This window comes from Nicotiana tomentosiformis, chromosome 4 (genome assembly GCF_000390325.3).
Source record: "Nicotiana tomentosiformis chromosome 4, ASM39032v3, whole genome shotgun sequence".
Classification (NCBI taxonomy): Eukaryota; Viridiplantae; Streptophyta; class Magnoliopsida; order Solanales; family Solanaceae; genus Nicotiana; species Nicotiana tomentosiformis.
Window position 1 is genome coordinate 48,915,536 of NC_090815.1, and position 22,183 is coordinate 48,937,718.

Genomic DNA, 22,183 nt, shown 5'->3' on the forward strand with positions numbered 1-22,183 from the left:
CCGAACCAGGGGAGGACTTGCAGAATTGGACTGCTAGCCCGTCTTTGGTTCGGCGGGAGTCTTTGGTATTATGGAATTGTAAAATGTTTTGAAAAAAAATGCACGGTCAATTGATGCTTGAACCGTTCCTGTACTCTTTTGTCAATTGCCTCCCTGAACGCTTAGTCGTTCCTCTTTGATGAAATAAAAATAATTGCTTTCATAAAAAATTATTGCAAACTTATTTATCACTTCATTTATACTTAGTTTTTTTTCCAGTAATCAAAACGATAAAAACCTACGTATCGCGATTATGACATGTAATGAAACCCTCCAGCAAAGCGATCCAAATTACGAGGAATACGATAAAAGAATGATGCCAGATAATCTCCCACAAGAGATCGAGTAGTTGAAAAGCCAGAAAAAGCCTAACCTTGAAGAGACATAAATAGTCAACTTGGGAAGTGAAGAAGACATGAAAGGAATCGAATCAGAATCCATTTAGAAGCAGGGCAAAAAGAAGAACTGGTCGAGCTCCTCCGACTGTACATCGACGTATTTGCATGGTCGTATGACGACATGCCCGGATTAAGTACTAACATCGTTTTGCATTGATTGCCTACCGATCCTGCCAGACTGCCAGTCAAACAAAAACCCAAAATATTCAAGCCAGATTTGAGTTTGAGGATAAAATAAGAAGTGACCAAGAAGATAAAGGCAAACATGGTGAGAGTTACTAATTATCCCACATGGTTGGCAGATATTGTACCGGTGCCGAAGAAAGATAGAAAGATCAGGATATGTGTGGATTATAGAAACCTTAACAAGGCTAGTCCAAAGGACGATTTTCCTTTACCAAACATCCATATCCTTATCAACAATTGCACGAAGCACGAGCTACAGTCATTGGTGGATTGTTTCTCCGGGTACCATTAGATCCCGATGGATGAAGAATAACGGAGAAGACAACGTTCACTATGCCTTGGGGGTTTATTGCTACAGAGTCATGCCGTTCAGCCTCAAGAAAGCTGGTGCTACTTATATGTGGGCTGTGACGACCCTCTTTCATGACTTGATCTATAAAGAAATCAAGGTATCTGTGGAAGACGTTATCATCAAATCTCAAAAGAGTGAAAAATAATTGGATGACCTGAAGAAGTTTTTCGAACGTTTGTGGAGGTACAATTTGAAGTTGAATCCCGCAAAATGTGCATTCAGACTTCCCACTAGGAAACTGTTGGGTTTCATCGTAGGCATGAAAGGGATAGAATTGGATCCTTCAAAGATCAAAGCCATTCACACTTACCGCCGCCTAAGAGCAAGAAGGACGTGATGAGTTTCCTTGCAGGTTAAATTACCTTAGCAGATTCATAGCCTAGTCTACGGTCCTTCGCGAGCCCATCTTCAAGGTGCTGAAAAAGGACGCCGCTATGAAATGGACAGAAGAGTGTCAGAAAGCTTTCAACAAGATCAAGGGTATTTGTCAAACCCGCCAGTGTTGGTTCCTCTTGAGCACGAAAAGCCAGTATTATTATATTTGTCAAATTTGGACAATGCATTCGGATGCATGTTGGGACAACACGACGAGACCGAGAGGAAAGAGCAAGCTGTCTACTACTTGAGCAAGAAGTTTACACCATGTGAAGCTAAATACACTTTGATAGAGCGGACCTGCTGCGCCTTGGCTTGGATCACCCAGATGATGAGGCATTACATGTCAGCATAAACCACGCATCTAATATCCCGGCTCGACCCGCTCAAATACATCTTCCAGAAGCCGATGCCTACAGGAAACTGGCCAAATGGAAAATTCTTCTCAGCGAGTTCGTGATTGTGCACTTAACGCATAAGGCCATCAAAGGACAAGCCTTAGATGACCGCGTTGCGGAGAATCCAGTGGACAAAGATTATGAGCTGCTCACTACATACTTTCCGGACGAAGAAGTGTTGTTCACTGGAGAAGACATTGCAGAGTCATACCCAGGAGGGAGAATGTTCTTCGACGGAGCATCAAATTTCAAAGGAGTGGGAATTGGATTAGTCTTAATTTCAGAATCAGGACAACATTATCCGGCATCAACAAATATAAGGTTCCCCTGCACCAATTATATGGCCGAGTATGAAGCATGCTTCCTCGGGATTAGGATGTCAGTCGACATGAACATAAAAGAGCTTCTGGTCATAGGAGATTCTGATCTGTTGATACATCAAGTTCGAGGAGAATGGACTACCAAGAATGTCAAGATCCTTTCGTACCTACATTACGTAAAGGAGTTATGCAAGAAGTTCACAAAGATCGAGTTCAAACACATTCCCAGAATCTTGAGCGAGTTTGCCGATGCTCTCGAAACTTTATCATCCATGATCCAACATCCAGATACAAATTACATCGACCCTATTGAGATAGAGGTCCGGGATCAGCATGCATACTATTTCCATGTAGATGAAGAGCCAGACGGTAAACCATGGTACTGCGACATCAAAAAGTTTCCTTGAAACAAAAGAGTACCCAAAGAACGTCACCAATGGACAGAAGCAAGCATTCAGAAGGCTAGTGAATCACTTTTTCCTTAACGGGTAAGTCTTGTATAGGAGGACCCCGGACTTGGGTCTGTTAAGATGTGTAGATGCTACTGAAGCCACCGGATTGCTAGAAGAAATACATGCAAGGACATGTGGACCTCACATGAATGGCTTCACCTTAGCCAAGAAGATTTTAAGAGCCAGATACTTTTGGATGACCATGGAAAGAGATAGCATTCACTACGTATAGAATTGTCACTAGTGCCAGATCCACAAGGATTTCATCCGGGTTCCACCTAATGAGTTGAATGTAATGGATAACCTTGGCCGTTTACCGCTTGGGTCATGGATGTAATCAGACCTATAGAGCCCGCTGCATCAAATGACACCATTTTATCTTGGTAGCCATTGACTACTTCACTAAATGGGTCGAAGCTTCTAAATACAAAGCCATCACGAAGAAAGCAGTGGCAGATTTTGTGCGCAACAACATAGTCTGCTAGTTTGGGATACTTGAGTCAATCATCACTGACAATGCAACCAATTTCAATAGTGATCTCATGTCGGAGATTTGTGAAAAATTTAAAATTACCTATCATAACTCTACGGCCTACAGACCGCAAATGATTGGAGCAGTTGAAGCAGCCAACAAAAATATAAAAAGAATTCTACGAAAATAGTGGACAATCATAGGCGATGGCACGCGAAGTTATCCTTCGCCTTGTTAGTGTACTGGACCACTATGAGAAAATCTACTAGGGCAACGCCATACGTGTTGGTATATGGCACCGAAGCTGTGATAACCACAAAGGTCGAGATACCATCTTTGAGGGTCATTCAGGAGGCCAAGCTAGATGACGTATAATGGATACGGGTCAGACAGGAGCAACTCATGCTCATTGATGAGAATAGAATGGATGTAGTGTGCCATGGTCAGCTGTATCAAAATAGGATGGCTAGTGCATTCAACAAGAGGATGAAAACTCGTCAATTTACACCTGGGCAGTTGCTTTTGAAAAAGATATTCCCTCATCAAGAAGAAGCCAAGGGAAAGTTTGCACCAAATTGGCAAAGTCCTTACGTGGTCCATTGAGTATTGTCGGGAGGAGCTCTGATCTTGGCAAAAATGGATGGAAGAGTCAGCACGAAGCCTAGCAACTCAGATGTAATCAAGAGATACTACATTTGAAGGCAGTATAGTTAGGTTTTGGTTGTAACGGAACTACGCCCGACCTGACTTCCTGCGGTGGGATATGTAGGCAACCCACGTAGGGTCTAGTCTCTCCCCCCTTCTTTTGTAATAGAAAACCCAAATGTCATTTTGTATGTATGCGGAACTACGCCACGACTTGATTTCTTTCGGCAGGAATACATAGGCAATCCTCATCAGATTTAGTCATCTATTTTAATTGAACTACATTTTGGCCTGATTCTGTTTGGATACGTAGGCAGTCCGAGTCAGACTCGACCACTTTATTTTCAATCTCACCATTTTGCATCTATTGTAATAGAACTATGTTTTGACCGGATTCCATTTGGATACATAGGCTTCTTGAGTCAGGCTTAGTTATCATCATAATTCATTTACCATTACCCACGAACTACGTTCAGACCTGATTCCATTTCGGATACGTAGGCAACCTAAAAAGGTTCGATCATAACCCTAGGAAAACCTTTGTAACATATTCGTTTAGATCAGGACGCGATTGCGACAACAAAAAGCTATGTCATCAGATGCATCTCCAGGAATCGACATCAACGAGACATAATCTTCCAGAAACAACGTTTGTGTCTAAAGGAATTTCTAAACATGTCATAATCCTGAACGACGACATTTTCCATAAAATATGCAATTTTCAAAAATATTTTTCTAAAAAACTATCATTCCACCTACCTAACTTCATTCCATAACCTCACATAACCAGGGGCAAAGCTAGGACTACGGTCAACACAAACCAACACCCCTCGCTGAGAATTTTTCTTTGAACGCAGGACCAACAGGATACAAGGAAACGGTGGAGAACGCTGGGACAATGATGGATCTGCTACTCTCTCATAACTACCATTTCTATTTAATTATTTAAGTTTTTCCTCATATTGCTGAAGACTAACTCTCAAATCCTTTGCAGGTATTCTGGAACCAGTCCACCGATACGATTGGGCCATATTGTAAATAGCAAACCGTCTGCTCAACCAAGCGGAGCACTTTGTATATAGTGAGCCATTGGCCCCACCAACTGGAGCCATGAATATAGCAAACCATTAGCTCAATCAATCGGAGCGTCCTGTACAAATCGACCCATCGACTTTGCCAATCAAAGCCCTGTATATAGCAAACTGTTCGCTTCGCCAACGGGAGCATTCCACGCCGCCACTCCGCCATACCTTACATTACCAAGTCAAACTCCCATCACGCAGAGATACACTTTACATTTTCAAGTTAAACTCACATCACGCGGAGATACTTTACATTTCAATGTAACTACTTCCATCACGCGGATATACTTTACATTTCAAGTCAACTACTCCCATCACGTGGAGATACTCCCAACGTGAGGAGACTTAATGCTCCAACAACTGTGGAATGATACACAGCCCAGCTAACAATCAAGTCAAATTCAAGTATCCCATCATCCCGATCCAAAGTAACGGCTAGTTGACATCCAGACATCATCATTCCTGCATCATTTACATCACATCTTAACATATCTCCATTATAATATATGGGTATGTGTGTATTATGTTTTTGCAGGAACAAACATCGCGACGTGGAACTTTTTCTAAGCAATAAACCAAGATACAACACTATGAGGGACAACAAACTCATAAGAGGGCCAAGGATCCAAACTTAAACTCAAAACGAAAGTGGAACTCTAATTCATCAAATCTTTCGAATCAAGCCGTAATTTAGAGCTATCATGGGTACCAAATATTCCGTCTCTTAGTATCGCCACAATGCGATACTGGGGCAACTTCTACGAGCATCACCCTCTCCAAATCGTCACTCCAAAACTACATGAGGCCTGATCTTGGTTAAGCCCGAGGTATGTAAGCAATTCAAAGCCGGAATTCAGTCCCAACTCTTCAAAATTCTCCCAAAATTTTCCTTAACTCTTTCCCTAATTCTATAACTCATAATCTTCCTTAAATTCATATGTCATTCCTGCAATGTATGCCTAAAGTCGGGAGAAAATTGACCATGGTTCGATTTCTTTGCCCGAAAGCTCTTTCATCATCTCCGGTCAAAGAGAGGCAGCTATTGACGACCAATTTTGACCCTCATTTTAATAATTAATTTCTTTACATTTGTTAATTCTCAATAAATATGTTAAAGATATTTTCTAATTAATAACACCTATTTTTAAATAATTAATGGTGTTAATTAGTTATTTAGTAACTACATAAGTTATCCTTACTATTTTACCATTTTTAAACTATTAAAATGACTTTCATATTCATCACATAGGTATATAATTAATTCAATAAAGTTATTTCTCAATGTTTGGCAGCATAGCGTATTATTTCAAAAAATAATTAGTGTAGTAAATAGAAAAATAAGATATCTAAGTAAACTAATTAATTAACTACAGTAATTAGTAGTGTATTTGACAATTATAATTTCTATTGAATTTTATTGGGATCATTTAAGTTTAATTAAATTAATCTTTAAAAAGATAAAGACAAAATGGCTATATTTGCGATTGTGTAATTAAACACAAGATGGCTATTTCTTAAACTAATAACAGCCTAATACCCAAGCCCGAGAAAAATCTGATCTAGTCGAAACAACCCTTCAATCCCTGTTGGCAATCCGCGTCACTCTCACTAAGCCAATCTAAGATCGCCATGTCACCCATCCCACTCACTCATAAAACAAACACACTTAATCTTGACCGTCGATCCATACTATCAACGGACCGGATTTATTCTCGCTTTTCTCCTTATTTTAAAACCCCTATCAGATTTTATTTCAATCGTTGGATTACAAGAATCCAACGACCACCATTATTTATGATGAGAACCTTTTACTAATTCTACATCTTCAAATAATCGGAGACGTTAATCAAAGGATCTAACGGTTCCCGTTCCATCTCTTATTCTTAACCCTGGAAGACCAACCCCAATTACCTAAACCCTAAATCATTTATATCCAGACCAGCCGCCCCTTCTTTCCCCTTTCCTCTCTATTCTCTCAACTCCCATCACCCTAATCAATCAAGAAAACCCAGCACAAATTCGTGCAAGGTCTCAAATCACCCATGAAATCATCCCCTTTGCCTCCTGTATCCGCAAATCTCGCCAGTTTCATCCCATTTCATATCTCAAATTTAAATCTCCAAATCCGAAACCATAAACCAAACGATGAAAAACCTTAGAGAGGCGACAAACCGCTGCCAAAAATGCTCTCTAGAGAGGTGACAAAGAGGAACAATAACTAAATGGACAAAAATGGCCACCGTTCCCTCGTTCGGTGGTGAAAAACCACCCGACCAGTATCAACAATTGCGTCTACACACTACGCACATAACCCAGGTAGGCGACTCTATCATTTCTTCCCCATCTACTGAACGAATCAACAATAGTGGAACTGTGTGTTCACCAAAAAATTGCCAGGACATAGCTGAGATACATTGCAACGTTTTTGGGTTAAGTCGACTGATTCAAAGCCATGGAGATTGTTCAACACACCATTTACAACCAACTAAAAAAGCATCAGACAATATCACAACATCAGTTTGCAATTCATAATAGGGGAACAATATCGACAAACAACTGATTGTCACGCGAGGAGTTACAGGTATCCAAATTGGTCATAACCAATGCTAAGCCACTCCAATTGATTTGGACAATGATCCCGACCCTTCAAACAACAACTACGACGAGCAATTAGTTACAACTTTGCAGAATAGAGTTTACATAAAATCGCACATATCATCTGTTCGACGAAATACCGGGGTCAGTTTTGATGTCAATTTTAATGAACAACTGAATGGCCGTGCTTCACAAAGTCATGTTGAGATTAGTCATCAAGAGAATTTACAAGAACATACGAAAAATGAGGGTGACCATAGGCAGTCACTTACAGCGATAGTGACTGGGCAAAAAAATGTTGATGGGGTGATTCAAGATGGGGTGATCCAAGGTGAACATACTGTGCCAAAATTGACAATGTTGGTATGGTTGATAAGGTTACAGAGCAAGTAGGGGCACAGAATGCCAAAAATAGGATACTCGCATCCAAAACTATCCTACAGCAGCTCAATAATTTCCCTGCCATTCCTAGAAGAAACCAGCCTATGCTTACTGCCAACTTTGAACGACCTACCAGAAGAGCTAATCAAACAAGCCATTCACCACAAATTCCATCTTCTAGCACAATACACAATCCAATTAACATCAACCCATAGGTTTCAGCAGGAACCAAGGAACAACTCCAAAAACTCACAAACACAACTGAACCTCCCCCCATACAGTCACCCATTCTTATGCCACAAAAATCAGGGCCAGATTCGAAGAAGAGAGAACTCCCATTCAGTTCATCCCACCAAAGCTAACAACCAAACAAGGCAGACCTGCAATTATTTTTACAAATGAGGATTATATGGGCACTATGGCAGCAAGATGTAAGAACATTGTGGTTGGGAAATTTGGTAGCTCTATGCCTAGAATGGAAGTAATTAGAAGAAGCTTCGTGACTCAAACTGAACTCAGGGGTGGAGTTAAGATTGCTCACTTCAATTCTAAGACTGTCTACATTGATCTAGACAATGAATATGATTATGCAACAGTGTGGAATAAACAATTCATGTACATTCAAGGCTAAATGATAAAACTTGAAGCTTGGACATCTCTTTTCAATCCTAATGAAGATTCTCTAATAGTACCAGTTTGAATTATCATCCCTGAAATGCCCTGGCACCATTATACATGGAAATCCTCAAACCATTATTGTCTCATGTGGGAAAAGCATTATTCCTTGATCTATCTTCATTCCAAAAAACAACAGGCAGTGTTTCTTAGGTGAAAATGCAGATTGATTTAACCAAGGAAAGGCCTCAACATGTTTGGCTAGGCTATGACGAAAACCAAGATGAAAATGGTGATGGACAATGGCTGGAAATACAATATAAGAGCCTACCTGAATACTACACCTATTGTAGACACCTTGAACACACAATCCATGCATGCCCAGATAAAGCCAAACATGATGAGAAGCAGAAAATGAAAGCTACTGGAATATCTAATGCAGAACTAGCCCAACAACAGATGGTTAACTCAATTGTACAACAACAGCATGTTACAGTTCAGCAAAGACAGACACCTCACCATAAACCTCAGAAACAATAGCCTTTATAAATTGCTAAAACACCAAAGGTTCAGATACTGCGGAATTCAAAAAATGAGAATGCACCAGAAACCACCAATCAGTCAGGTATGCCATCTAGCAAGCTCCCACCACAACAGCCACATGAACATGAACTTGGCTCACAGGTATCCAGACCAGCCTAGACATCAGTTGTTATGAGCAAAACACAACCAGCTACATTAATGCCACTGGAGGTTGTTCAAGAAGGAATTCATAATATTGCTGATAGTAATTCTATCAGTAATGGAGGAAAGGGGATTGTCCAGAAGCTACCTTATGAGACAGGGAATCCTAATGAAATAGTTGCTGCTCAGGCAGGTCATGATTCAGTTCAGTTGAAAGGTTACAACAGAATGGAAAACACACCATCCATTGCTGCAAATCAAACATGCACTAAGACAATTGGAGATGCTGAGATTGTCAATGAGGTAACCTCTGAATCTGTTAGTGAGGGCAATTCAAGGAAAAAAGAACAACAGTGCAAGAAGACTAGGAGGAATCAAGAGAACCAATATTTGACAGCTGATGAAACCTCCAATCCCAATGCTAAAGATGCAGAGAAGATCAGGATCCCTACATCCATTGATACAAGAAAGAATGCCCCAGGAACAAAAGAAACAACCATTGAATGGGTTCAAAGGAGCTTTGGAAAGCATAAGGAAATTCTTAATGTGACCCTCAACCACTCATGTCAGGAAATACCATCTCAGACATTTGAGGAATCACCTAAGTCTAATGGAAAAACTACAGGTTCCATACAACTGGGGAGAGGTGAAGAAAGTTTAGAGGCACATTCAAGCATGGGAGTCAATGATCATAGGGTTAACTCAAAATTGGCAAAGGTTAATACAGAGGTTTCCAGGGATTACTTAGACAGCAACAAAACTAGGAAGTTAATTGACAATGTTGAGGGTGCAATGAATAAAGTATAAGACAAGGAATAAATCAGTAAGGAGGATACAGAGACAGATCAACATATACTGAGGTTAGACTATCAAAATGTAGATGGAAAGGATCCAACAATGGTGTATGAGCAGATGGGGACAACCATAATTGCTAGGGACCAAATCCAATGGAAACATGGCCTATGGCAATTGCATCATCCACTGGATCTCCATTGCAGATTCAAATCAAGCTTTCACTAAAATCTCCTAATCAGCTTATGCATGGCATTATTACTCATAAGAAATTGTCTATGGAAATTCATAATGCTCTGGGAACTAATGAAAAATTAGAAGAAGAAGGGGAAGAAGAATCTACAGATGGTAACTTCAAGGTAGTGGCAAGGGAAGGAGATTTGTCACCTAGGATTGCAGCTAAACATGGTAAGAAAGGAAATAAGCAAACTCAACACAAGGAACAAAAACCATCTACAAGAATACTGCCCAAGAGGGTAGCATCCACCACTAGATGATAATTAAGACACTCATCTGGAACATAAGGCATGTTAAGACTCAGCAGGCCTTTGAGAGAGTCATCAATTTCCACAAGGAACATGAGTTATTCATTATAGCACTCATGGAGCCATTCCAAAAGCAGAGGTTTATTCAAAAATACAGGAGTAGACTAGGCATGGAAACAACAATATCCAATGTCAATGGCAAGATATGGCTCTTTCTTGATGTTGTGATTCAATGGGATGTGATCATTGACACTGAGCAGCAACTTACCATCATGGTTTACCATCAACATCTTTGTAAGCACATCATCATGACCTTTGTATATGCAAAGTGTTCATCATTGGATAGATTAGAGTTGTGGGATAATCTATACTACCTTGCTAGTGACATGGAGTTACCTTGGGTGGTCGGAGGGGATTTTAATATTGTTCTTAATGAAGAAGACAACATTGGAGGACTTCCAGTGTACCCTCCAGATTATGAAGATTTTGCATTATGTGTAAACTCCTATGGCTTGTTTGACATGGGATATAAAGGGAGCCCATTCACCTGGTGGAATGGGAGGTCAAACTCAGAGTGCATCTTCAAAAGATTAGACAGAATCTTTGTCAACTTACCATTCCAGACATTATTCCCTACTACAGAAGTTGAACACCACATCAGAACAGGCTCCGACCATGCCCCTCTACTAATGAGTTATGGAGAGTAGACCACTCAAGTAGCCAAACCATTCAAGTTTTTGAATTTCTAGACAAAAATTGAAACCTTTATGGAAGTAGTCAGACAAAATTGGATATCTGATTTCATAGGTGACTCCTTCTTGATGTTCAAAAAGAAACTAAAAAGAACTAAGGTTGCTCTCTCAAAGTGGAGCAAGCTTACTTCTGAGGATATTTTCAAACAACTGGCTTTAAGGGAAGATGTGGTCAGAATAATGGAATTACTATTTGAAGAGTAACCAACAGTGAAAAATAGAATTGTTCTTCAGAAAGCACAAGCTGAGCTAAAGAGATATCTGAGCATTGAGGAATAATTTTAAAAACAAAAAGCATGAATGACCTGGTTTGCAGAAGGTGACAGAAACATAAGATTCTTCCACAACCATGTTAATGGTAAAATGCAAAAGCTCCAGCTGAAAAGTATTCAGAATAATGATGGTTCATAGATTGATTCACATGAATGTATAGCTACTGTTGCAGTGGAATACTACCAAAATCAATTCACACAACAGGAGGAGCCTACTGACTTTGAACTTCTACAAAATGTTCCTACCATGGTAACTGCTGATCAAAACTTAGAGCTCTGTAGAATCCCTACAAAAGAGGAGGTCAAAGCAGCTAGTTTTGCTTTAAGTGGGGAAAGTTCAAGTTGTCCAGATGGCTTTACTGGCTTATTCTTTTAGGTCTGCTGGGATATATTAGATACAACATGCTGAAATTGTTTTATGGAGGAAGTCCTTTGCCTAAATCCATAACTCATAAAAATCTTGTTCTGTTGCCAAAAAAGATAATTGTGCAAACATTTTTAGACCTCAGACCTATAAGTCTTAGCAACTTCATCAACAAAGTAATCTCTAGCGTGGTTTATAATAGGCTGGAAATGATACTGCCATACTTGATCTCCTCAAATCAGTCAGGCTTTGTCAAGGGGAGAAGCATATTTGAAAATATTTTGTTAACTCGGGAAATTATAACTGACATTAGAATGAGGGGTAAACCTGCTAATGTAGTTATAAAACTTGACATGGCAAAGTCATATGATAAAGTTTCTTGGAAGTATTTGATGCATGTTCTGAGGAAGATGGGATTTGCTGAATGTTTCATCAATATGGTGTGGAATCTTCTGTCAAACAATTGTTACTCAATTCTGATTAATGGTTAGGCTTCGAAATTTTTCCACTCAACAAGAGGTGTCAAACAAGGTGACCCTCTATCTCCAGTACTGTTTATACTATCAGCAGAAATTCTTTCCAGATCACTAAATAAACTATTTGAAGATAAGCATTTCAAAGGATATGGTATGCCTAAATGGACTGAGCCATTGAATCACTTAGCATATGTTGATGACACTATTATCTTTGCATCTGCTAATCCTTACTCTCTACAGAAGATAGTGGAGGTTCAGTCCAAATATGAGCAGACTTCTAGCCAACTGATCAACAAGGCAAAAACCTCATACTACATGCATGCAAATTTTACTGTAGATATGTTTAGTAATGTGGGACATATCACTGGTTTCACCAAAGGAGAATTCCCTTTCACATATCTTGGCTGCCCAATCTTCTACAAAACAAGAAGAAAGGAATATTACAATGACCTTATTTAAAAGGTCAAAAACCAGCTACACTCATAGAAGGGTTAACTACTTTCTTATGGAGGTAAAGCTACACTGATTTCAACAGTCCTACAAAGCATGCCAACATACATACTATCTGTGTTTGATCCACCTGACAACATCTTAGAACACTTACACAAGATATTTTCCAGGTTCTTTTGGAGCAACAAAGATAATGGCAGAAGTAGGCATTGGAGCAAATGGCAGAACCTGTGCTTGCCAAAGGAGGAAGGTGGTTTGGGATTCAGATCACTTTTTGATGTCTTAAGAGCATTATTTTTCCAGACTTTGGTGGAACTTCAGGACAACAAAAACTCTTTGGGCCAACTTCATGTGGAATAAGTACTGCAAAAAGGAACTCCCCACTACTGTCCAATTTAGGGAAGGCTCACATGTTTGGAGGAAAATGTTGGAGGCAAGGGAAGAAATAGAACATGAAATACTATGGGAATTGAACAGAGGCACCACCAACATTTGGCATGAAAACTGGACTGGTCTAGGTGCTTTGTATCATGCTGTGCCATCAGACTTTGACACCAATGAAAACCTTCAGGAGGTAATTGAGCTAAGAGAAGGGTATGACTGGAATTATCAGATGCTGGAGAATAACTTTCCAGCAGAGATTGCAGCATACATCAGTCAGGAGCTTCATTTTGAAAATACATATGAAGGTTGTGACACTCTTAAATGGATGCCTACTGCTTCAGGGAGGTTCTCAGTAACTACTGCTTGGCAATTAATGAGGCACAGAGCACATCCAAAACATGAATATAAACTACTGCGGACTAAAGGTCTACCCTTCAAAATTTCTTTCTTTCTTTGGCGACTATGGAAAGGAAAAGTTCCAACATATGACATGTGGAGAAAGAATGGCTACATGGTGGTATCAAAATGTTGGTGTTGTCTTCAACCTGAGGCAGACTCTATTCAACATCTTTTCTTAACAAGTTCTACAGCAAACAGAGTGTGGAGATTTTTTGGACAGGCAGCAGGTATAATTGATAAATTAGTTTAGGTACAACAAGCTATAAGAACCTGGTGGAATGTTAAATGCTGTCCAAAACTGAAACCTTTATACCAGGTAGCTCCAACAGTGATAACCTGGGAGCTTTGGAAGAGAAGAAACACAATGAAGTATGAAGGAACAACCACTTACAGTAGGGTAACTCATGAGGTGAATAAGACATTGCACAACTTAGCAATAATGATATATCCTTGGCTAGCAAACATTCCACCCTTATTGCCAGATATGATTGCTTTTCTGGAAGGATACAAACCATATGTTGTTACCAAGAGAGTATCTTGGCATTCACCTGATGAAGGATGGTTCAAATGCAATACTGACGGAGCAGCAAAAGGCAATCCTGGACAAAGCTCCTATGGTTTTTGTGTGAGGGACTGCAGAGGTGACCTGATCTTTGCTAAGGCAAAAAAGATTGAAGACACCACTAATATGATTGCAGAAGCAAAAGCAATTGCAGCAGGTCTGACCTTTTGTGTTACCCAACAGATTTATCCACTTATAATAAAGTCTGATTCACTTGGGATGAAAAGAATAGTAGAAGGTCAATGGGAAACACCATGGTGCATAACAAAGGAGATGAAGAGGATCAAAGGACTGAAGGACAACTTCAATGTTATTTTTCAACATGTACTCAGGGAGGGTAATACACTGGCAGACTATTTAACTAACTTGGCTTTCTCTTTTGCAGGTACAATAACCTTTAACTCTTTTAATGAATTACCAAGTACAGGTAGGAGAATAATCAACCTAGATGAGACTCATACTCCCAACATGAGGATAAGAGTTAAAGTACCTGTATTACACTACACTTCTTGTGACTGACAATGAGTGCACAGTTTCTGCTAATTCAACAAAACAATACCAGCAAGCTTAGTTCATTAACCTGGGAGAGAAGATTACATTTGGCAAAAAATAGGACTCCAACTGTATATGGTTGGCTCTCCACAAATATAATTCTTCTAGTTTTTCTACAACGGTTATCTTACTGCTGTCCATACATCAACAACAACACATAGCACATGAATTTCAAGCACAACTTCTGCTGTCATACACATGCTCTGTCTATGCCAAGTTAGGATGTATTAAATGCTTGTGTGCTGTCGTATTATCTCCCAGTGGTATTAGCATGTTATCATGCTCAATCTGGGGATCATTCGACAATATACAACAATAATACATCGACCAGCCAGCCTGTTGGAATACATTTGTAGCACAAGGTCAAAAGACACTACAACTGGAGCAGTGCTTGAACAATTAAAACAACAAATACTGCTCATTTGGTTTTGAAGGGAAGATCTCTATTTGCAACATATGCAAAAATCACTTTGCTCTACACAACTGGACTGCTCAGCAACTTCATGGGACTGTTCGACCTGATATTTTTATACTGGCAAATAGGGATGGATATCAATCACTGGATGTGCTGGAAAACTTATGGCACTTCAAATTCTTTCTGGAAAAGAGCCATTGCAACGTAGCTGGGTTATTATTCAAAATGTACCACAGTAAAATTGATCTCAACCAAAGAAAAGTCAAATGAAAGTATTCTGTACCAACAATATTGTTGGAAATATTCAGCACCAATGAGAAGATGTCCAAAATAATTTGCTTTACAACATGTGGATTTATACATACCTACTCCCTTGGATTGCAACTATTGGCGCCTGGTGAGAGCTTTGTAGGTGCTACAACAACTTGTTTGCAAGAGGTGTATGAATTCAGTAGACTCGGTAGCATTTGGACGCTTCACATTACGACCTTTGTACTTTTCATCTTCCATTACGCTACTCCTACATTGTATTTGGTAACAGTAGCCAATAGCTTTCTTGTTATTATTTTTGTTGTGATTTATTTGAACAATTATAAGTTTGACCCTATTTGGGAATTATTAAATATAATAGCTACTAGGTGAATAACCTAGTAGTATATTTGCAAAAAAAAAAAAAAAAGAACAAACGATACAAGTTCAAGTCTTTAGAAATCTTCTATGTTTCGTTAAATTAGTGGCATACATGGCCGTCTCCCAGTGCTATCATATTTATTCTTGGTCCAGAGGTCAATTGAAGCGACCTCTGTAAATTGAGGCTCTTACCCAATGGAGTTTTCCTTCAACAGTCGACTTTCCCCCTCTCGGGTAAAATCCCTAATGATTTCCCTCCATCTCCTTAGATTTTTACCCGATTATGCTCACATCACTACCCCTTCGTCACACTCCACTACCGAGTTTGATTTCTGTTGAACCTAAGACATTGAATGCCACTATAAAATGGGATTTTTAATTCTCTCACCTAATTGACCTAACACAAGACACACACACGAAATCACTTCGCAAAATAAAGAAAATTTCAATTTTAGTTTTGAGCAGTAAAAATCAAGATAGGGTTTTCTAACTAGCTCCTGATTTCTTTATGATTCCGAGATCTACACTGTTCGGAATTTGAGTTATTTATTTCTAAACGACTAAAAAAAATCCTTGCTTGGCTTGCTCCTCAAAGGAAGGTCAGTAAGCTTTGACCCTTCTTCTCCTTTGACTGTTTAGTTAAAATTATGCCTACTCTGTTATCTTATGTTAATTAGCTTTGCTCATGATGTGTTGTTATTAGTTTATAGTTGATTATCTTTGCTCATAATGTGTTATTATTAGTTCACAATCGACATTATGTTTAGTACTGTTTTTCTTTATAATCAGAAACTAAACCAATACTAATCGACCACTTTGTAACCTTAATGAATATGTAATGTGTGATTAACAAAGAACCTTACTGATTTTGTACATCTATTTTTTACCTTAAACTTTTCTGATGACTTTGCTACGGTTCTCATGCTTACCATACTGATCCTTAATTAGTGTTACTTGTTGATTTTGCATCATGTACTTAAGGTTGCCTATCCGATAAACCATTGCTGAAAATAGGATATGAACACTTAAGGTTAACTACAGGCTGTCACTCAGTTGGAATATATCAGTTTAAGTTGTTTGGGTTGCTTTCTCCCTTCCAATGTGTTTTATGTGATTCTGTAGCTATTGAACGAGCATTGTAATGAGTTTCTGTTAACCTCCATGACTGTTTGATCATACCTAATAGCTTCAATGTGTAAGTATGTATATGAATATAACTTAACTAAGCTTTAATAAATCTCTGCAATTGATTTCATATGTTTTCTGCCAGTCTAGACTAAGATGTGCCTTTGATTATCCTCAAGAGTTTGATAGCTGTTATATTTGTGCATCTTCTCTTCTGGGTATACTATGTTGCTGATACATATGAAACTAGAACTTCAATCATGTTTGTACTAATCTATTGAACCTATTTAAATAGACTCACAATCCTACTACTATAACTGTGCATGAAACAATCTATTGTTCTGAACCCCTGTAATTAGCATGTTGGTCTGATTCTATACTTTACCATGTTGTCATCTTGCACTCTTTAGGAATGTCTCATGTGTGTGTCTGTATATCTCCTAAGGGTTCTGCAATTCTTCTTGTTTTGAAACAGGCCTTTGTTTATCTTCCATACTTATGTTTGTGCTCTCATGTTGTATGGTTACACAAGGGAAATTGAACCTTGCTAAGCTTGAATAAATTAAGCTTGAAACATATGATGTTTACTTGCCCTTCTTTGAGTATAATATTTTGCCTTAACTCTCAATGAACTTAGTTTGAATATGAGATTAGGAATCTTTTAAGGAGAAAGTGATCATCTATTAAAGTCGAGACCAACTTGTTTGTTTAAGTACCCTTGCCAATGCCCTTTAGATATTCCATATGAAGCTGTTAACCCATACATCTAATAGAAGTTAATATTTAGTCTATGCATAAGCCCTAGTTAATTTGAACATAGTCTGAAAGGCTATTAAGGTACTGTGAGTGAGGATTCTTGTAAACTTGAACTTATCAACAAGAGAGTGTATCTTATTATTCCCTAATCACATGACTTAATACTTGGACTTATAAAATAGTCTACTGTGGTCCCTTTGCTTGCACGTGCAATGGTTTTCTTTGAACATCCTTCTGCATATTGGTAGTTGTTGAAAATGTACTATTCTTATGTGATCCTTAAAGTGTCATCTGCTATCTCATATTCATGGGAGTACTCTGTATAGTTTCTGTGAATAGTGTGCATACCTTTGTGTTATTGTTACTATCTCGGAACTACAGTGAGCACTTAATTGGCTCTTAAACCTATAGGGAAGAGTAAGTGTGAGGGGTTAAGGGTATTTAAGAGTAAGATTTAGTTTGTGGTTGAGATACCCTCCCTGATACAAGCACAGCTCGGGGTTCCCGAGATCCTTGTGAACTCTGAAGTGCCAGGGATCCAAGAGTGTCTTGGCCATGAATGGAATTTTACCTTAAGATTTTGACCATTGACACTTATTAATCTCTTTAGGGTTAGTGCTAAATGAAAGAAATGCCTCACTGCCAATTTGCTTTCTCTCTTTGGCCTTACATTAATTTTATTGCATTCTTAATTACCAGTATTTGTTACAGTTTTATCTTAGGCATATACTGATATTACTTGTGTTTAAATGTTGAATTGGGCCATGTATCTAATGACCTTCTCTTTTTTTTCTTTGTTCATGAATTTGAGTTGGGCTTGCCGAGTTCTTAAAGAACTCAGACCCAAAATTCTTAGTCTGAACTTGGAGTCACCTAAAGCTGCTGCTGGTTTTCGTTATTGTTTGGCCTAACATTCTTCAGGCCCAAACCACGAGTCCAGTTTCCTTTCCCTTATCGCTTTTTCTTTACGTAATATGTTGTTGCCGCTATGTGTATATAACACTAACAATGATTGAGTGAATACTTTCTTTTATTACCTTTGAATTACTTTAGAAACCTAGGCAAGCTAAGAACTATAGGTAAAACTAAAAGAAATTGCTCTCCTGCATTAGTTAAGAAACTTTAACATACATAATCATTTCTCTCTCTCTTCTATAACGATTTTCTCTCCTATCTCTCTCTCTCTCTCTCTCTCTCTCTCTCTCTCTCTCTCTTCAACCAACAGCCATCTCCGACGAGCGGCCGGTGCTGGCATTTTCTGTCTAGCGATCCAGGAAGGTAGGTCCCCTCTCTCTCTCCTCTCTCTTTCCTCTCTCCCCATTTTGCTCTCACTTTTATTCTCTCTCTCTCTCTCTCTCTCCCCCTCTGTCCTTTGCGCCCCCTCGGTCTTTGTCATCCTGTGCCGGTGGCACCTGCCTGAGCCGACATCGTGTAAGTGGGAAGCCACGACTGCCGGTTAGAGGGTCATCAAGTACAGTGGTGATAACCCCCCCACCCCGTTTGGTTTCATAGTTTTTTTAATTTTTAGGTAATCAGTCCCAGTGTACGGGCAAGCAGCGGGGATCACCTCTAGTTGGCGTTAGCAATGGATATTGGGAGTTTGGAAGGAGAGCGCCAGGCCTCGCAATCTCGGGTGTACATCAAGTCGAATTTCTATGTTCTATTCTCGGGAGTTGGTACCTCTCGTTCTCTTGACCTCCTCCTTCCTATGTTATCTTATTGTTTCCATATTAGTTGTTTTTAGTCTAGTCTAGTCTAAGTATTAGCATGTCGGTAGTTACAACTTGTTTTCTTAGTGATTTTCTTAGTTTACCATAGGTATTGTGGTTGTGGTCTATGATGATATAATAAGGTCATATCCTCAGGTGGGGCAGTAGGTGGTGCAAGGGATAGGGAAGGGGACATGGGGTGGGGTAGGGGGCAAGGGAGCCTATAGGTTGAGAATTGGGTCGTGGAACATAGGACACTAACGGGTAAGTCTATCGAGCTGGCGAAGATATTCCAGAAGAGAAAGGTCAATATAGCATATGTTCAGGAGACTAGATGGGTAGGATTGAAGGCGAAGAATGCGGATAGGTTTAAATTATGGTATTTTGGATGCTCGAAGGGTAAGAACAGAGTGGGTATTTTGGTGGATAGGGAACTTAGAGAGATGGTGGTAGAGGTTGGGCAGGTGAGCGATAGATTAATGGCTATTAAGTTAGTGGTTGGTGGGCTCACTATGAATGTCATTAGCGCTTACTCTCCTCAAGCAGGCTTGGATGAGGAGGTCAATAGGCGTTTCTGGGAGGGTTTGGATGAGGTGGTGCGTGGTATTCCGCCCACGGAGAAGTTATTTGTAGGAGGATATTTCAATGGGCATATCGGGACATCAGTTGGTGGCTATGGCGAGGTTCATGGCGGCTTTGTCTTTAGGGATAGGAACAGAGGTGGCACCTCGATGTTGGATTTCGCTAAGGCTTTTGAGTTGGTGATTGTGAACTCTAGTTTTCCAAAGAGAGGAGAACTTGGTTACTTTTCAAAGTTCAGTGGCTAAGACCTAAATTGACTACCTACTCCTAAGGAGGTGTGATAGAAGGTTGTGCAAGGATTGCAAGGTTATCTCGATTGAGACTCTAGCGACCTAACATAGGTTCTTGGTGGTAGATGTCGACATCATGATAAGGAGGAAGAAGAATGTGGTTCGGGGTCGTCTGAGGATTTGGTGGGGTGCCTTGATGAAGGATAAAGCTCAAGAGTTGGAGAGGAGGTTGTTGGCTATAAGGGCCTAGAAGAGTAGTGGGGACGCGAGCGATATGTGGAAAATTATGGGGAACTGTATAAGGGAGGCTGTGAGAGAGGTATTAGGGGTCTGGAAGGGTTACTCAAGCAGTCACAGGGGCTACTGGTGGTGGAACGCTGAGGTCCAGGGAAAGGTGGAAGAAAAGAAAGCGGTGTACCGGAGGTTAGTGGAGAGTATAGACGAGGAGGAAAGGAGGATGAACAGAGAAAGATACAAGACAACTAGGAAGGTGGCGGAGGTAGCGGTTACAGAGGCTAAGACTGCAACGTTTGGTCGCCTGTATGAAGAACTGGGGGACACAGGCGGGGATAAGAAGTTATTCTGGTTGGCCAAGGCGAGAGAGAGGACGACTCATGATCTAGACCAAGTGAGGTGAATCAAAGATGAGGAAGGCAGAGTGTTGATAGAAGATGCTCAGATTAAACGTAGATGGCAGACTTACGTTCATAAACTACTGAATGACGAATGGGATAGAGATATTGTGGTAGGGGAATTGGAGCACTCTAAGAGTCACTGAGATTTTAGATACTGTAGGCACATTAAGGTCGAGGAGGTCGTGGGGGCTATGCGTAAGATGCGCAGGGGGAGAGTGACCGGGCCCAACGAGATTTCAGTAGAATTTTGGAGGTCGCTGGGTAGAGCAGGATTTGAGTGGCTAACTGGGATGTTTAATATTATTTTTAGGACAAAAAAGATGCCAGAAGAATGGAGGTGGAGTACAATGATACCGTTATACAAGAACAAAGGCGATATCCAGAATTGTAACAATTATAAGGGTATAAAGTTACTAAGTCATACCATGAAGGTTTGGGAGAGGGTAGTGGAAGTGAGAGTGAGGAGGTCGGTGTCGATATCCGATAACCAGTTTGGGTTCATGCCTGGTTGTTCTACTACGGAAGCTATCCATCTTATAAGGTGGTTGGTTGAACTGTATAGGGATAGGAAGAAGGATTTGCATGGGGTGTTTATTGACCTAGAAAACACATATGACAAGGTCCCTAGGGAAGTTCTTTGGAGATGCCTGGAGGTGAAAGGTGTTCCGGGTGCTTATATTAGGGTGATTAAGGACATGTATGATAGAGCTAAGATGCGGGTTAGGATAGTGGGGGGCGACTCAGAGCATTTTTCGGTTGTTATGGGTTTACATTAAGGATCAGAGCTTAACCCATTCTTATTTGCCCTGGCGATGGACGCACTGACACATCATATCCAAAGGGAGGTGCCATGGTGTATATTATTCGCCGATTATATTTTTCTAATCGATGAGACGCGAAGCGGTGTTAACGAGAGGTTGGAGGTTTGGAGACAGACCCTTGAGTCTAAAGGTTTCAAGTTGAGCAGGACTAAGATAGAATATGTGCAGTGCAAGTTCAACAGTGTTTCGAGAGAAGCGGACATGGACGTGAGGCTTGAATCTCAAGTCCTTCCTAAGAAAGGGAGCTTCAAGTACCTGGGGTCAATTATCTAGGAGGATGGGGAGATTGATGTGGATGCTACGCACCGTATAGGAGTGGGGTGGATGAAAAAGAGGTTAGTGTCTAGTGTCTTGTGCGACAGGAAGGTGCCCCCTAAACTTAAAGATAAGTTATATAGCACGGTGGTTATATAGCGCGGTGGTTAGACCGACCATGATGTACTGTGCTGAGTGTCGGCCAGTCAAGAATTCTCATATCCAGAAGATGAAATTTGCAGAAATGAGGATGTTGAGATGGATATGCGGGCACACTAGGCTGGATAAGATTAGGAATAAAGATATTCTGGTGAAGGTGGGCGTGGCCCCCATTGAAGACAAGATGCGAGAAGCTAGGATTTGATGGTTTGGGCACGTGAGGAGGAGAAGCATGGATGCCCCGGTTATGAGGTGTGAACGGTTGGCCTTGGTGGGTGTGAGAAAAGGTAGAGGGCGGCTAAAGAAATATTAGGGAGAGGTAATCAGGCATGACCTGGTGTGGCTTCAAATTTTCGAGGACATGACCCTTGATAGGAAGTTGTG

The 22,183-nt window shown here is 40.1% G+C and overlaps 4 protein-coding genes across 4 annotated transcripts; all 4 read left to right on the top strand.

The window, feature by feature from the left end:
- The first annotated feature begins 1,414 nt into the window (after positions 1-1,414).
- LOC138909636 (uncharacterized) lies at positions 1,415-2,475 on the top strand. Its single transcript, XM_070200844.1, has 2 exons — positions 1,415-1,695; positions 1,800-2,475. Exons 1-2 carry the CDS (start codon positions 1,415-1,417, stop codon positions 2,473-2,475), a joined length of 957 nt encoding a protein of 318 aa, XP_070056945.1.
- Positions 2,476-10,387: 7,912 nt separating this feature from the next.
- On the top strand, positions 10,388-10,978 carry LOC104116418 (uncharacterized). Its single transcript, XM_009627269.1, has one exon. The coding sequence runs from the start codon at positions 10,388-10,390 to the stop codon at positions 10,976-10,978; it is 591 nt and encodes a 196-aa protein (XP_009625564.1).
- Positions 10,979-12,803: 1,825 nt separating this feature from the next.
- Positions 12,804-13,743, top strand: LOC104116419 (uncharacterized). Its single transcript, XM_009627270.1, has 3 exons — positions 12,804-12,835; positions 12,889-13,595; positions 13,685-13,743. Exons 1-3 carry the CDS (start codon positions 12,804-12,806, stop codon positions 13,741-13,743), a joined length of 798 nt encoding a protein of 265 aa, XP_009625565.1.
- A 5,853-nt stretch (positions 13,744-19,596) lies between these two features.
- Positions 19,597-19,944, top strand: LOC138909637 (uncharacterized). Its single transcript, XM_070200845.1, has one exon. It carries the CDS (start codon positions 19,597-19,599, stop codon positions 19,942-19,944), a length of 348 nt encoding a protein of 115 aa, XP_070056946.1.
- The last annotated feature ends 2,239 nt before the right edge of the window (positions 19,945-22,183 follow it).

Bases quoted from the DNA above. Each gene is read 5' to 3' on its own strand.
- LOC138909636 (XM_070200844.1), top strand. From the start codon at position 1,415: ATGGACAGAAGAGTGTCAGAAAGCTTTCAACAAGATCAAGGGTATTTG. The intron at 1,696-1,799 runs GTCAGCATAAAC...AATTCTTCTCAG, and splicing joins CAGATGATGAGGCATTACAT to CGAGTTCGTGATTGTGCACT.
- LOC104116418 (XM_009627269.1), top strand. From the start codon at position 10,388: ATGGAGCCATTCCAAAAGCAGAGGTTTATTCAAAAATACAGGAGTAGA.
- LOC104116419 (XM_009627270.1), top strand. From the start codon at position 12,804: ATGGCAGAACCTGTGCTTGCCAAAGGAGGAAG. The intron at 12,836-12,888 runs GTGGTTTGGGAT...TTATTTTTCCAG, and splicing joins GTGCTTGCCAAAGGAGGAAG to ACTTTGGTGGAACTTCAGGA. The intron at 13,596-13,684 runs GTATAATTGATA...CCTTTATACCAG, and splicing joins ATTTTTTGGACAGGCAGCAG to GTAGCTCCAACAGTGATAAC.
- LOC138909637 (XM_070200845.1), top strand. From the start codon at position 19,597: ATGGCTATTAAGTTAGTGGTTGGTGGGCTCACTATGAATGTCATTAGC.